The following is a 17,899-nucleotide window of genomic DNA, read 5'->3' on the forward strand; positions in this document are numbered from 1 at the left end:
CCACCATGTATAAATAAAGACCAACAGTTATTGTTCACACGAATCAAGATTCATTCAATAAACTCCAATCCAACGCGTACAAGCATTGGTTGAGATCATGCTTTGTTTTACTTAGTCGAGCCATTTTACATGAATTTCTCAATAAATTAGTTTGAAATAAATACAGAGCTTCATTATTATTATTATCAGTATTATTATTTTACACACAGCCATGACAGAGCAAAGAAGAGCCTGATGCATAGCATTCTGAAAGTGCAAAGAATCAGCCACACATGTGCCACAGATACAGAATATAGAAGAGTCACAGAGGGAGGAGGAGTTCAGAGACCGACCTTATACTGGAGAGTTACAATCAAAATCAAAGGTGAAGTAGGCTGGCTGTGAGTCTGACCGTGTGTTTTCTTGAATGTTCAGACACATGACGAAACAGGAAGTGACATCATTGAGTGACTGCTCTGATAGATAATCCCTCCTCGCAGCCCTTGTCACCCTCACGCTCTGTTCTAGTCCAGGATCAGGGATTTGCCGCCTTGGCTGCTCTAATCTTTGTGGTTCCTCTGGTCCACTAAGACACATCGAAGTAGGCGTGGCCTCTCTGCAGTCAGCTATGTTTACAAATGCTATTTTTCTCTAGCTTAGTATTCTTGTGAAAATATCGCTTTTTAAAAGTCTACATATTAAAAGCCTGTACACACAAATTATAGAAAAATAAAACACTGCATTCAGCTCGCTTCGGAATGAATTAGCAAAGGAATTTATGTCGACTGGGTTCGTCTGGATTCATAGAAAATTATTGTTAACTTCACATCATAGCTGAATCTATAGTTTAGTGTAGGAGTATTATTCTTTGGAAGCCCACACGGCAATGAATGCTAAAATAAGTCAGGTTACAAAGTTTGTCTTCTACGTTAAAATAAGCCCCAAAACCTGACAACCTTGTCCTCAACACTTTCCTTGTGTCTCCCAAAGATTACCATCAATACTTCCATGTTCTGTAGTAAAGTAAAGGTGCTTCTGTAGAGAGTGAAGCTGTTTATAATAGAGAAATCAGTAAAGACATGTAAAAGCCTGGAGAGCAATGGGATGAGGAAAAAGCTGGAACCAAAAAGAATGAGTTGTAAGGAGTCTGGGGGAAAGAGAAAGAAGGGAATCCATTGAAGGGATGAAGGGATGAGGTGATCCAGTAGGATAGAGATTACAGGAGACGGAGAGGAATGAGGTGAAGCAGGTCTACTGGTTCTTCTTGTCCTCTGGAGGAGAGTAGGGAGGAGGCTTGTCCTGCGGGGAGAAGACAGTCACAGTTAAAGACAGCGGTGCTTTACGGTCATTTACTCTGATGAAGTTCACAGACGGCAAAAACAAGTTCCATCAAAAGGTTTTTACATCTACTCCCACAAATATACTTCAATATCTTGTTCTCTATAAAAAAGAAAATATCTGTTCAGCAGATCGAGGGAAGCCCTGCGTCTGAGAGGAGAATGTTGGGGAAGTTTTCTGCTACTGGTGAAGAAGGAAATAGAGACTTCTGCTGGCCCACAAGGTTTTTATGTTCTATGCAAAGAAAAGGTCGATCAACGTACGAGCGGTCAGAATGAAGAAAGACCCCTAACATGGGAAAACCTAAACATTTATACTTGAGGAACGCCCCCTATCTACACCTGAACTAAAGTTAGACCCTGGGTCAACCAGTCGAAACGCACGTAGTTCTGGAGTAAAGTTCCTCCGGTCGAAAAATGCCTTTGGTGAGTGTGTGCAAGAGAGCAAAAGGCCAGCTCAGTCTTAACGTCACAGGCCGATGTAGGAGAGTTTACAATAGAGAAGTTTCACTAATCGCCGCAAGCTATGTGAGCTGAACGAACAGTTTGGAATAAAGCCTCTGGGATATGACTTTGAATATTTAAAACTCATCTAGAATATCAAAATGTAATGTGTCATTAAGCATCAACACAAATCTGAGTGAGAATAATCATCCATAACTCTGAAAAAACTCTGTTCATAAACATCTTATTTTACAGGTCAGAGCATTTCTCAGGACTGTGTGGGCGTGGCCTAACTCTTTGATTGACAGGTCAAGAGAGAGTTCACAGCCTGCATGTTTGAGCCGTCTGACTATCTAAAGACATAAAAACTCAAGAACCTGAATATTATTCATTTACAATGTTCTCTGAGTGCTGAGTCACAAAATATCTACACTACCACTCAAAAATTTGGAAACACCTTCTATTCAAGGGTTTGTATTTAGTTTAATTATTTGAAACACTGTAGATTTATATCGGCGGCGGCTGCCATATTGGAAATTTTGAACTCAACATAATATGTTCCCGCCTGTCAATCAAGTCAGCTGTGCTTCTCGAAATGGAAAACTTGTAATCTTAATATTTTCAAAATTGATGCGTTATGAATAAATTCACCCCCTGTACAGTGTGTGCTGATCGAGAAATGAACTATCCAGACTACACTCGTTTTTGTTTTTTGAACCAGGCTGTAAACATGTTTATTTCTGCTGTAAAGATCGTCTTCTTTGAATGAGTGTGTATGTGGTTTCTAGTGTTTCTGCAGCCAGCCTCTAGTGGACACTCAATGAACTGCAGTTTATAACACTAAAGCATTGGCTTCAATTCTCACGGCCGGAGGTTGAAACTTGGTTGGATTACGCTTTGTGGTGTTCTAGCTCTGTGCTTCTGCAGGTATTTCTTTTGTTTTCCTTTATTTTAAGGTTTTTCACCTAAATTGTGCAGAAATTTTCTAAACAAACTCTGATGAAAGAAATCAAAAAAAAGGAGGAAAATAAGACACGTGTTGTGCTATTTTGAGTGGAGTCAGGTCATCTTTGGGCAGATTGTCCTTTCAAGTTAGTACACTGCACGGAAAATAAAGGTGACATATCATGCAAAATCGACTTTTGAATGGTTCTCTACCTGAAATATGTTTCCCTGGCATGTCTACAAACCCCCCGAAAATGTTAAAAATCCATTCTGCCCCTGTTTTGATTTCTTCACCTTTCTGTAAATGTGTGTGAAACGAGCCGTTTCAGTTTTCAGTGTTTTTCATACGTCACAACAATATCCGGTCTGTCACGGAGTCAGAGCTCGGAGCTTGTTCAGCCCATAGACTGTATAAAATGATACTGAATCCCTCCTCCGTTTTTCATTACCTGCACACATGTGTGCTAACAAGGAGCTTAGGAGGGAGGCATGCTAGTTGTAGGCTGTCTTAATAAACACAAAGGTCGGTTTTACTCCCCACGTCTGCAGATTTGAAGATCTAGTGGATGATTTTTATTTTTCATGGAAAAGTGTTAGCGCTAGTTAGCATAGCCACATAGCAACATGTTCGTAGCTGTGTACCAAGACACACGTCGACATACTGATAAATAAAACAACAAGAAACACAGAATCTGTGACCAATGGTTCAGAAAGGTCCTGCTGCAGGTGCCTCGCCATCAGGATCAGATTCTGGATCAGATTCAGAGGGTTGAAGTAACACGGGTCTGTGAGCAGCCGTGTATATTCAGCCAACATGTAAACATTAGATCAACATGCTGGAGAGCCGAGGGGATAGCCACTTCCTGAAGGGGCGTGGTCAGAGAGAAAACAGACTGTTCTGAGCAGGGCTGAAGAAGAGGGTTTTTCAGGCATGCCAAAATCTGATTTCAAAGTGTTTTTTTGAGCATAAACTTTAAAGACATGTTTTGGGGACCTCTTAGACCAATATATATTGATGAAAAAAGCATGATATGTCACCTTTAAGTGTTCATCGTTGTCTTTAAAATCACTGTCTCTAAAATGTGAAACAATAGTTACAGTAATGGTAAAAGTAATAGCTCACCTGTGGCAGGTACACATGTGTAGGAGGCAGTGTGACAGAGCTGGCACTCGCTGCTGCCTCGGCTGCTTTAGCCTCCGCTGGGAGGGAAGAGAGGGGAGGGGGACATTCATTAAAAATGGTCTGAGTAGTTACCCCTGGGCTGTACAATGTGACAATACTGAAGGTAATCAAGTCGGAGGTACAGAGGAGAATGTGAGGGGGAGAGGGGGGAAGAAGAGGGGCAGGGGATTTCTTTAATCATAGAAAGCAGCCACATCATAGATTTGGTGTGGAGAAATGTGATGTGACCGAAAAGACATGTAAGCTCTACTCTTTCACTTCTTCTGTGATTCTTCTTACCGAATATATCACAACATCAATGCTAAGACCTTCACTGTGTTCCTCTGATGTCCCCAACATAAGAAAACTCTCACAGCACTTTAATAGCTTATTTTATTTCTTACATATTTACAATATATATTAAAGACTTTGTGATCAGAATGTGTGTTAAAGACATTGGGCCTCATTCACTAATAAATGTGTAGAAATGTTCTTACTCTGCACAGAAAATAAGTGCGTACGCAAAACCACCGTCGGATTCATGACACGTGCGTACCAGCCTGGGTTTCTTACTGAGGCTGTTAATGCTGTGTCTCCTGAGGTTCACACCGTGGCTCAGGTTACGGAAAAATGGTTTGATATTAAAGTGGATGCAAAAGAAAAAAGACTAGCAGAACAGAAAAGACGGAAGGAAACTGGAGGAGGACAAGGACCACCTGATCTGACAGCTCAGGGTTAAAGGATGCCTGCAGTTATTGGAGACACCTCCATAACAGGAATATGTTCCTGAACTGAGGGTGAAAGTGATGATATTCAACCGTAGCCTAGTGGTAATTCATTTAATGATTGTTGATATTTGCAATTGGCTGTTTTTATAATTAACGAGGGCAAATCCATCAGAAACAAACATGCCTTGGCAGTCTTTGTCAATTCCTCCAACATGTTCTGACGGTCTCTGAAGATGCACTCTCTTCTTAAAGCACGGGCCGCTATGTCTTCAAGCAGCCATCGTTTACTTTCTTTGACATGAACTGTAATCAGTTTTGTTCACTGCATGCCCTTAAATAGGCTCCAACTAATCAACTGGTTTTGGCATCAGATGCGCTGATTCATGGCACTGTTGGTGGGAGTGGTCGACGATTTAATCAACATCAAAAATGTGAGAGGAAGTTGGTCGTCATCATTTGTGTGTACCCATGGTCTGAGGAAGTTCTATTTTTGTTCGCAGTGTAAGAACAAATTCAAGGAAGAATATATTGATGAATCTAAGATTTGTGATTCAGACATCCAATACATCCAATACATTTCTGTCCAGCAAGGCCTGATTCGCTTCATTTACTTATTTCACCTGTTTAAAGGGATATTTCAGTTTTTTTAAGTGGGGTCGTATGAGTTACATTACATTATTGCTCCTGCTAGCCACAATGAGTGCCGGTGAGCTCTTCCCCTTTAATGAGAAAATTCCCAGAGGGCCAGCAGGCAAGCTAAGGGACAGGGTCACCTATTTCGCGTACTTTCGCTTAAGTTGAGAAAATATGGTCCAGGCACTCATCACGGTGCAAATGCATGCACCAGTAGAGTACAGTACCAGTACACGCTGATCAGCTGTTTGGATCAACAAGCACATAGCAGGATCAAGTAGCAGTATGAGTCTTTAGGGTGAATTAAACTCACTTTTCTGCTAATTTAAAAGATGGTACATACTTGTCTTTATCCCAGCTGTTCAAACAAGCAGACCTTCTGTAAGCTGATCGGCGTGTATCCGTGCTCATGCAGCGGAAGAACACCGGTCTGCGAGGTGCGTCCGAAAATAGTGCCAAAACAAAGAGGGTTTCTGACGGCAAACTGAATAGCTCCATTTTTTTTACTGGTGCATGCATTTAATACATTTTATTTATAACGCACTTTTCATTTTCAGAAATCTCAAAGTGCTACAGGCACACAGTAAAAACAAACTTTTAAAAGCAGTACTTAAAATCAGTTAAAAGCCTCTTTAAAGAGGAAGGTCTTTAAATGTTTTTTAAAAGCATCCACAGTCTGTGGGGTTCTAAGGTGCACCATGATTAGTGCCTGGACCATATTTTCTTAACTTAAACAAAATTACACGAAACAGGTGTCCCTGTCTGCGGAGACTTGTAGCCTAGCTTGCTGGCCGGTCCTCTGGGAATTTTCTCAAGAAAAGGGAAGAGCTCACCGGCACGCATTGTGGCTTGCAGGAGCAATAGTGTACTGTAACTCATATGACCCCACTTCCTCACATATCCCTTTAAAGTCATCATATCAGGACTAAGGTTTGTGATCAGAAAGTTTCATTTTGCTTTAAACTTTTTCCTCTTTCAACATTATAAGACTGAATCAAAACATGGTCAAGGTGCATGAATGTTGGGTCTCTGTGTACAGAGTCAAGCTTCTGTTGTTTCAAAGTGTCCTGTGATGAGTTCTGAGCAGTGGTGGACAAAGTACTGGTCTTCATTTCTTAAGTCAAAGTATAGATCCTCTTGGTCAAACTTTACTCCAATACAAGTGAAAGTTGTTCAGTCAGATTCTGACTTGAGTTAAAGTCCTGGAGTACTTTCTTTTAAAAATACTGAAGTATTCAAAGTACTTTTTAAAATATCTCTAAACGTATTTTCACAAAGCATGAGGTCAGTCAAGAATACATGGGTGAACATTCTGCTCCGTTCTGTTTATCTAGAAAACATGATTTCATATCTAAAAAGTCTACCATGAAATCTAAACTAAGTTACTACAAGCACAGACAAGTTTACAATGTTCCTCTGGAATCAAAGCAGTGTGTTAGCTCCAGACCTCCACATGCTTTCTCAGGTTAGATGCTGATGTTTTGGAGGCTGTGATGAAGTTTGTGTGGTAAACAGATCAGAGATTTACAACAATACAAACAATCATTCTTTATTTCAAAACCTCAAACGTGGGTTTAAAATATGGCCGTGGTGCTCAGGTAGAGAATCATCATCCTTCTCAGTCATAGCCATCATCACCACGACTACATGAACGCACTGATCTGAAGAACATTTGATCTACGCTCAACCCAGGTACGACTACACCACTGAGACAAACCAAACACAAGGACACCAACAGTTTACGGTCTTTGGGATCTGATTTTAGAAAAGAAGATTCATCAGCTGACTTCAAAGATAAAGTAGAGAGTAACTAGAGCACTGATAGAAATGTAGAGGAGTCAAAAGGATGATATTTGTCTTTAAATGGAGTCAAAGTTCCCTAAAAGTCCACCACTGGATCTGTTGTGATTCAGCACTATATTTTTATTTATATAAGCTAAGTACTTTTTACATTGATAGATTGATGAGATTATTAGTTGATGATTGATTTAGATAGAATAAAAAAACAGCGTAATACAAGATCAAGCAGGAAAAGCATGATATTAAGGCAAAACAATACACAAAATATTATTGAATGACCTTTGTTCTAAAGGAAATATTTATAATTTCACTGCTTTAAGTTGTAAACGTGTTAACAGCCCCTCATGTGCCCACTTTCTTTACAACTCCATGTTTATTTTGGCAGTGAAGCAGAGCTAGCACCACTAGGTTCCAAGGTTTTGATAATGAAGCCTACCTGCTGCCGAGGAGGGGAGGTCTGGATCATGAGGGGGCTGCTGGCCTAGAGGAGCAGAATAAGGAGGTGGAGGTATGTAGCCAGCAGAGGCATCAAACGCCGGAGGGGTTGGATAGAATCCACCTAGGCAAAACCAGCACAGAGTTTACAAACGAGTCCAACTGTAACACAACACTTCCATTCGATCTGTGTGGAGAAACGGAGTCGGTGTGATAGTGCTGGCAGTTATTACAGCTCGCACCTGGTGGAGGAGGGTTGGGGTAGGAGTAGCCAGGCGGAGGTCCAGCAGGGTACATCCCATTCGCAGGAGGGGGAGGGTAAGCATAGGCCCCGTTTGCCATGTAGGGGCATCCACCAAACCCGGAAGTCACTGGCTGACCTCTTGATGCTGCAAGACACACGGGAGAGGAGGAAGAGATGAAGAAGAGCAAATGTTGTTTCACTCACTGCAAACTGCACTGCTGGTTAGAGCTGGGCGATATTGAAAAATATGTTATCATGATAACATTTTTCATATGAGTCAAGATCAATAATTTTCACGACAAATATCAAATCATTATTTCATTTTATTTTAAAGGCACATTTTTTTCTCCTGAGTGAAAGTTGAAGACGGTTTGTTAGCTTGTATCTGGATTTAGTATTCTAGTAAATATCTAAAACATCTTAACTGATGAAGTTTAGTGGCCCCTCTTGTGGAGCATGTTTTCACTCTGCTATGACTCGGTAGGTTTTGAGTTTTTTTCAGTGTCGCTGTGTTTACATTACGCTTCAATCGTCTTTAAGCCTGCCTACCTCTCACCCTGCGACATGATTGGCTGTTCCATGCCGACTTCTTCCGTTAAGTGTTGGGCGGGAACTAGCGTTTAAAGGTGCATTTGGACCAAGAGTTCCTGGGTCTTTTAGCCCCCAGAACTACTTTACCCTGAACCAAAGGTTCCTGTGCCCCCATTGTTGTCTGCATTTTGACCGCGGGCTGAAGTCCTGGGTAGATTGTGTAAATCAGGCCAGTGACGTATGGAGAAAAAAAAAGTAAATGCACTACACCACCAGACCAGTAGAGGGCAGTAAAACAAAGACGAATGCCATTCATCACAGATGACACCATAGAAGCAGACGGACAGGCAGGTATCATTATGAGCAACACAACAGTTAGCCTGTTAGCATAAAGAGACTCAGCTGGCGCTGTTTTAGATGGTGCTATATTTCATCACAGATGGATTCACTGAATCAACACGTGAGAGGAGATAAGCGCGAGTAGCAAAGACGTTTCAACACGCCTTTAAAATCCTTTTGAACTCAAAAAGCCGTGGCCGGTGTTTTGGTTTAAACAGCATCCCTGTTAACTGGAGACTTTCAGCCGGATGCATCCTTCATAAACGTCTTTAGACGATCATTAAATATCTGATGAGGATATTTTGAAATCTTAATAAAAACTAAACTAGTTTGCATTCCCAGGAACTCCCTCTGTGTTTCAACAGCTGTGTAAACTCCACAAACACTGACACGTTCAGCTGAAGGTCTCCAGTTTACATGGTCACTTTTAAAACTGGAACACCGGGAGAGATGCATTCACGGTGGGCTGAGAGAAGACTACTGTTGCAAGCTGCTAAATCAAGAGAATCACAGCTTCTTCTTTTGAATTTATATTGAGAAAAATAATATCCCAATAATTATAGTTATCATTTTATCGCCCAGCCTTACTGCTGGGATCAATAATCAATATCTAATAGCATTACTGATTAGTCCTTATAAGGCTTTCACACACTTACCCTGAGCTGCGACTTGCAGCATGTACTGTCCAAACTCTATAGCTCCTCCAGCAGCAAAGACGAGCTTGAATGTAGCGCTGCCCTCCCAGCCGCCTGCAGCAGAGACAACACAGAGAGGAATCATGTAGAGTGACTGTGAGCTGAACAAACTTCATCACAACACTGAACCTGTACATACCTGGTCATATTCTTACCTCCAGGCTCTGCGCTTACAGTGCCTTTAATGTAATTAGCTCCTAACACAGGCTGCTTGACCTCACAGCCTTTCATCAGGTAGAAAGGCATCATGAAGGACTGCAGTGCATCTCGCCCTTTGGCCACAAAGATCACCTGGAGGAAGACAACAGCAGCGCACACATGAGTACTACTTCTACTGATGCTACGTGGTGTGGTGAGAGGTCCAATATGACAGGAGGAAATGGATTTGTGCTTTTCTAGTCTTTCTGACCACTGAAAGTGCTTTCACATTACTCGTCACATTCACCCATTCATACAAGGGATGTAAACAAGTAATTGAGTATTGATTAATTGATTGTTAAGAAATCACTTGAAACACGCATTTTTGTTTTCAATTTTCGGTCACGTGGAACAAACATCATGTGGTCTCATATTTGGTTCAGCTATCAGGGAGGAGTTTTAAGTTTAAAGCATGTTTCAGTGAATCAGCTGTTAAAGGTGTTACAGCCGAGACACTCAGCTGGCGGCTGCAGCTGTGCGTCAGGTCTCCACGTGCGCTTTTTAAAGATCAATACGCAACTGCTGCCAACGACGACACAGACACGAAGGTTGAGAACTTTAAACAGGACATTTCCACCTTTAGATACAAAGCCAACAGACTGGTGGGAATTGCTACTATGCTGTGTCTGCAGGGCAGCAACATCAGAGCTGTCTGGGCTTTTCTGCTGCTAGACTGATTATGACCCGGTTGCGCTCCCGGCTGACACCTGACCACGTACACATGCTCATTGTTCTCAATGAGAACGAGACTCTGTGAGTCTGAAGTACTTTTCTGTTAGTAGTTAAGGCTATATAAGATTATGTCTGAGGAGAATAGTATTTTTATGAGCCTGATCATTGATATTCAGCGTGTTAAATCTGTTACCTGTATAAGGAGTGTAACGATTCATCTACTACATCAATGTATTGATTTATATTCCTATGATCTGACTACATCAATCTGTGCTCGGCAAGTTGGCCTTCCGGACGACATATATCAATAAGCGGTAATAAATCGATTGTAGACTTTATATGGATGTGTTTTTTTTACACTTTTAATGATAAAGACGTTAAACGTTACAACAAATTATAGCATGGTGGACGGCAGAGGAGAAATGATCAAACCACCATCGTGGTCCAGACCAGTGTGTGGAAACACTTTGGCTTTTTCAAAGACGGAGATGTTCTGAATAAGTCAGCCGTCCAGGCACCTCTTGCAGCGTTCATCAAGGTAACGTCAGCTCTGCAGAAGCCTCAGGCCTCACCAGCATGTTTAGTCAGAGACTAGGACAAAACTCGGCTCGGGCCAAAAACATCACGGCGACATGAGGGATCTAGGACTGTCCAGTATCAAGGTCTTTATTTCACACTGGTTGAATTTTTGGCTAAAAAGTTACTGTATCGATTTCAAGTCACTGAATCATTTCGGATCGTATTGTCCTTTAATCGTAACGGCAACCACGAATCACGATACGAATGGAATCGTTGTTAAAAAGAATCGTTACACCCCTACCCGTATTCAGTACTGTCAGTTCTATGCATTTTGTTTCTGTGGAGAATATAATTTAGTGGGAAAACAACGTCTTTGGCATTGCTTTGACGTACGAAAAACTCAATGTTTTTTTTATGGATTAATCGATGATTGATTGTTAACATTTCCAAAAATCGATCACGGAAAATACTTGAAATGTACATCCCTAATTCATACCCATTCACTCACCGCTGCTATAGTAAGGGACTAACAGTATGATCTCACTCATACACATTGACACACTGCTGAATTTGGGGTTCAGTATCTTGCTCAAGGACACTTCAGGATGGGACTGCAGGAGCTGAGATCCACCAACCGCCAACCTTCCGATTGATAGACGGCCGACTCCACCTGCTTAGCCTCAGCCGCCCCGTGTGTCAGCATGTGTTTCATGTCTCACCCTGTACGGAGTCAGGTAGATGCTGCCCTTCTTGCTCTTTCTGAAGGCTTCTGGAAGACGCTCCGCATCGCAGAAAAGCAGCTCCACGTTGTCATAGTTCATCAACAAACTGGGGAGACAAGAACACACTCAGATCATCATCAGGTGTCACGATCTGATCATTAATAAAGCATGTTATTGTACCTTACTCTCATGATCTTGGCTTTAACAGCTCTGAAATGAGATTACTGGGTCATTGTGCAACATGGCTCATCTCTGTGTGTCAGTGGACGGTAAATGGATTACACGCCATCTATTCACAGGCAGTGTTTATGGTCTACACTCCTGCATGTTCTAGAAGATTCTGCCTTCAGTGATACTGAACGAATGGACGCACACTGTGGTTTATATGAGGAGGAATAACAGACAGCTTGTCTAAAGGAGGAGGCCTGGTGATGATGCAGAAAGGGACCAGCACAGTCCTGCATCACAGCTGCTCAGTGTGTCAGGATAAACACACTACAGGACACAATCACACATGTATGAGGTGGTATGTGGTGATATGTGGAGCCTGCTTTGCTGTAAGACCCAGACCCGGTTCCGTCCACTTGAAAATGGCGTTATAAGGGTTAGCTTGGAGGCTAACAGACGGTAAAAGTTGTGGATCCAGTAAAACAGATGGTAGTTAAGTTTGGATGTTAGCTCGGTACAGGACTGAGGGGTGTTATTCTACTTTGTACAGTACTGTCAGATACCCTCCCTCTCTGTGTCCCGGTGTGGTCCTCAGAGAAAGAGGGCTCGTTAGTCCGGTTTGTAACGGTTCCAGCTAGCTTACCTCTCGCTGTTGTTGATGATGACTCCGCCGGACTCCGAGTGGTTCTGGTTCAGAGTCATGTCGACGGGCCTCCAGACTGTCTCACAGCAGCAGCAGCAGAATCAAAGGCTGTCGCTCGGTGGTGTAAATGCGGGCCTGGTCTCAGTCCGGGCCCGGGTCTGTGTGGATCTATGGTGTGGATGCTGTTGTTGTGAGGATCCTCCGTGTTTCTCTGCTGCACCTGCTCTTCCGCTGCCGAGCACAGGACACGCCCACAAGGTGACGTCACGCGTCAGTCAAAAGGATGACTGTAAAGAAAGAAGCACCATTTTTTACAATAAAGCTTTTATGTAGGGTTTAACTATTTTATTACTTTACTTTTTACTATTATATTGATTTCAATGTTGTTTTATTATTTTATTAATTTAAACTATTTGTTTGTTATTTATCTACTATCTATTTATTCAGATTTTAGCCTTAATTTTATTTTCAACTCTTATCTTTACCCTTTTTAAATGTATTTATTTTAACTATCTATATTCTTAATGTTGATTTGATGCTTTAACTTATTTGAATAACACATATTTTATTGTTGTCCGTGTGCATTAGTAATAATAATAATAATAACTTTATTTATATAGCACCTTCAAAAACAAATGTTTACAAAGTGCTTTGACAAACAAAGTGTGGTTCAAATAACAAAGTAAACATTTAGACAGACAGGGAGGAGGAATTATAATAATGCAAAACAAAATGGAGCGCAAGAGGTTAAAAAGAATACACGTAAATGAAACAGAATGGAGTGGTGTGACAAAAGACCAATAAATCATTGTTTAAGAGGTTATTCGAGGGTAAATACATAACATAAGTAAATAAATAAAAACAGATAAATAAAAATGTATAAGTCAATAAAAGCATTACAAGGACAATAAAGAGGTTTTCAGAATAAGAGGATGACATCACATCGAGAAAATTAGAAAAAGTGAAAAGGATAAATTAAGTAGAAGGGAAACAGGCCTACCTTGGGTCAGTCCAAGCACTGTAAAGTTCACCTTAGACTGCCATGATGTCACCAAGGCACACCAGAACCGAATGGGGAGAGGTAAAAAAAAAGAAACTTTCAGACAGCCGAGTGAAGCATCTCAAAATGCAGTCTCAGGAACAGGTGACTTAGTGAAAACTGATGGATTCAGGGATAAGAAAGTAGACCACAACATTCTAGTGAGGCACGGAGAACCATCAGGCGACATCACATCGAGAAAATTAGAAAAATTGAAAAGTATAAATTAGGTAGAAGGGAAACAGGCCTACCTTGGGTGACAGCAGAGAGCAGCATGAAGCTACCCAGAGACCCATGCAACTCAGACAGCAGCAACATAATGAAAATCACATAATCACAATCGCATGGGTGAAAATCACCCAATGGTAGTGTTCTAGGGTTAAAATCCATTTTTGTTTTTAAATATATCATTCCATTATTTTCCATTATTTTCCATTATTGGTTGGTTGGTTGGTTGGTTGGTTGGTTGATTGATTGATTGATTGATTGATTGATTGATTGATTGATTGATTGATTGATTGATTGATTGATGATTGATTGATTGATTGATTGATTGATTGATTGATTGATTGATTGAAGGAGCTAATGAGTGAGCGACGGGTTTGAATAAAGGCCCTTTATGATGCTGCTTAGAGTTACCATTGTATAGCCAAGGACTTGAGATGCAGTCCAAGCACTATAAAGTTCACCTTAGACTGCCATGATGTCACCAAGGCACACCAGAACCGAAAGGGCAGAGGTAGAAAAAAGAAACTTTCAGACAGACGAGTGGAGCATTTCAAAATGCAGTCTCAGGAACAGATGACTTAATGAAAACTGATGGATTCATGGATAAGAAAGTAGACCACAACATTCTAGCGAGGCACGGAGAACCATCAGGGAGTCGTCTTATTGGGCCTGGGTTTAATTTACAAGAGGACAATGATTCTAAACATTCTTCAAACTATTGCTGGAACTACCTGTGACAGAAGGAATCTGCTGGAACACTGAAAATGATGGACTGGATCCCTCAAAGTCCATACCCCAACCACATCGAGCAAATCTGGGGAAAGTTGGAGAATAAACTGGACAAATCTGTTTTACATTTAAAGGAAAGCTTTTGGCTTGAGTTGCAGAAGGCATGGGTTAACATAAGTGTTGAAGTTCTCAGGACATATATTGACACTCTGTCGGAGAGATGTGCTGCTGTGATGCTGCAAAAGGTGGACATAGCAAGTGTTAAAGTTAAAGTGGATGCAAACAGTAGGACTCACTTCATGTGATATTTGTTGTGCTCAGTGAAAACATCTGCATGTTTCATAACCATTGAAATGGAATCATGTTTTAGAGGCACAAAAAGGTCAATATATTCAGATCTGTCAGGTGTTCTCTGTATATACCCCTTTTTTATGTCTACTTACATTGACCTACATGGCTTGTTAACACTTGTGGCTAACCTCAATAATAAGTGTTACTCTAATCTGTATATCTGCTTTTTAAAGTAAACTAGCATCCGTTGCATCAACACTCTATGCGTGTCAGTTATTCTGTTTTGTTTACGTTTGCATTTCTAACATGTACAGCCTGTTCATTTTGCATAGTAACATTTCTACTGGTTGAACCTCATCCATTCAATGAGCAGAGGATCTTAACTCTGATTATTATTAAAACTATATTTTGGTCAGACAAGTGATGTGCCCTTTGGATAGGCCAGGATGTCTAAATCTTGGGTTTTACCGGGCCCCTGACTCTTACAGTAAGAGCTTCTGAAAATGAGCCAAAGAAAAGAGAGCAGTGACGTTGCAAAAGCATGCTGGTGAACGATGCAGTAAGATGCAAATTCAGGGTGTGGGCTGGCACACAAAAGTTGAGGCCTCTGTCCCTCTGTCACTCTCTCGTTATACCTCACACACACACACACACACACACACACACACACACACACACACACACACACACACACACACACACACACACACACACACACACACACATCACTAAAGCACATTATTCAAATAACATAATGTAGGTTATGTAATTGTGATATTTCAGCTGAATCGTTGGGACATGTTAAAGTAAATTGTAGAACTCTAAATAAGTTTGGGTTGTTTGTAAAATGTTGACAGATTTTGATGGTTTGCAAATCATTTAAGATATGTTTGACTCTCATGCAAAGTCATCAAATGTTGAAACTGAACTGAAATGTTTGGGAACCGAGGAGACCATTTTTCTGGAGTTTGGAAAGAGAAATGCTGTTTGATACTTACCTGGGCACTTACTGACGCATCCCCACACCATCACTGGTAACAAGTCAGGTTGTCCCCTTTTCTTTAAGAGGGAACGATGCTGCATCCATGGTTTCCAAGAAGGATGTTAGAATTTGATTTGTCAGAACACAGTACAGTTTCACATTTCCCCTCAGTTCAATTATATTATATTATATTATATTATATTATATTATATTATATTATATTATATTATATTATATTATATTATATTATATTATGTTATATTATGTTATGTTATATTATATTATATTATGTTATATTATGTTATATTATGTTATGTTATATTATATTATATTATGTTATGTTATGTTATGTTATGTTATGTTATGTTATATTATATTATATTATATTATATTATGTTATATTATATCATATTATGTTATGTGATGTTATATTATATTATATTATATTATGTTATATTATATCATATTATGTTATGTGATGTTATATTATATTATATTATATTATATTATATTATATTATGTTATATTATATCATATTATATTATATTATGTTATATTATATTATATTATATTATATTATATTATATTATATTATATTATATATATTATATTATATTATATTATATTATGTTATATTATATTATATTATGTTATGTTATATTATATTATATTATATTATATTATATTATATTATATTATATCATATCATATCATATTATATTATATTATATTATATTATATTATATTATATTATAGTATAGTATAGTATAGCATATATTATACTATATAATGTTAAACCTTTATATGATATATTATATCATTTTATATTGTATGATATTGTGTTATATTATATTATATTATATTATAGTATATTATGTTATATTATATTATATTATATCATATTATATCATATCATATAATATTATATTATATTATAGTATAGCATATTATATAATACTATATTATGTTAAACCTTTATATGATATATTATATCATTTTATATTGTATGATATTGTGTTATATTATATTATATTATATTATATTATAGTATATTATATTATATTATATTATATTATATTATATCATATTATATCATATCATATCATATTATATTATATTATATTATATTATATTATAGTATATTATAGTATAGCATATTATATAATACTATATTATGTTAAACCTTTATATGATATATTATATCATTTTATATTGTATGATATTGTGTTGTATTATGTAATTTTATATTATATTATTTTATATTTTAATAAATTATAAAACATTATACCTTTATTATGTTATATCATATCTAACTATATTGTATTGTATTACATTATACTATATTGTATTGTTTTGTTTTATTATAATATATTTTTATATATTATCTCATATTAAATATATCAAATTATATTATATTATAGCTTTATATTATATCATATTATATTATATCATATTATACCTTTATATTATATTATATTATATTATATTATATTATGTCATATTATATTATATTATACATTTATACTATATTATATTATACTATATTATATTATATTATATTATATTATATTATATTATATTATATTATATTATATTATATTATATTATATTATATTATATTATGTTACGTTACGTTATTTATTTTTACGTCTGTATTTTTAATACAGGCTTTAAATTATTAAACAAAAAAGAGGATGAAAATAAAAGGTACCTTGCAGAGGCAGTCTGTCCAGCTAACTTCAGGCAAATGTCATATATTTCACAAATGTATGCAGAGGTAACTCACTGAACTTTCAATTGAAATGTTAAATATGAGTTATTGTGACTTTGTGCACTCTAGAGCAATAGAGTAAGAGAGTAAATACACTTTAGAATAATGCCACACAGGTGGAACTAACAATACACAACCCCAGCTGGACTGCTTTGAACAGTCTCATGTTACATTCTTATTCATAAGCCTCATTCAGCTGCAGGTAATCATGTCGTGGAGTTTAGATCCGTCATGGATTCATTGCACTGATGTCAACAACAAAACAACTGCAGCAGACAGAGACAACAACCCTACATCGAAAAACAAACCACAATTCATATCAATGGCGCAGTGAGGTGGCGAACTTTGGTTTTTGTTTGAGGCTTGGTTTTGAATGACTGAAATGAGTGTGTGTGTGTGTGTGTGTGTGTGTGTGTGTGTGTGTGTGTGTGTGTGTGTGTGTGTGTGTGTGTGTGTGTGTGTGTGTGTGTGTGTGTGTGTGTTCTGTATAGTCTGTTTTTTTGCACTTAACCAAATATAGGAGCGAGAGGTCGAATGTCAGAATACACAGCACCAGATAATGAAAAAGTCATAAGTCACACATTCTGACGTTACCACCTTCAACAGGAAGTGGAGACTTCCGGCCTCTGTGTGGTAGCTCAGATACATTGCACTCACAGCTTCCC

At 38.4% G+C, this 17,899-nt stretch overlaps 1 protein-coding gene across 1 annotated transcript; it reads right to left on the reverse strand.

Annotated features, from left to right (window-relative positions):
• Window positions 1-27: 27 nt before the first annotated feature.
• Window positions 28-12,453, reverse strand: wbp2 (WW domain binding protein 2). Its single transcript, XM_034707488.1, has 8 exons — window positions 12,195-12,453; window positions 11,381-11,489; window positions 9,428-9,563; window positions 9,234-9,326; window positions 7,706-7,852; window positions 7,465-7,587; window positions 3,829-3,905; window positions 28-1,278 (listed from the first exon to the last, which is right to left on the reverse strand). Exons 1-8 carry the CDS (start codon window positions 12,251-12,253, stop codon window positions 1,231-1,233), a joined length of 792 nt encoding a protein of 263 aa, XP_034563379.1. The 5' UTR covers window positions 12,254-12,453; the 3' UTR covers window positions 28-1,230.
• Window positions 12,454-17,899: the final 5,446 nt, after the last annotated feature.

Source organism: Notolabrus celidotus, chromosome 18 (genome assembly GCF_009762535.1).
Source record: "Notolabrus celidotus isolate fNotCel1 chromosome 18, fNotCel1.pri, whole genome shotgun sequence".
Taxonomy (NCBI): Eukaryota; Metazoa; Chordata; class Actinopteri; order Labriformes; family Labridae; genus Notolabrus; species Notolabrus celidotus.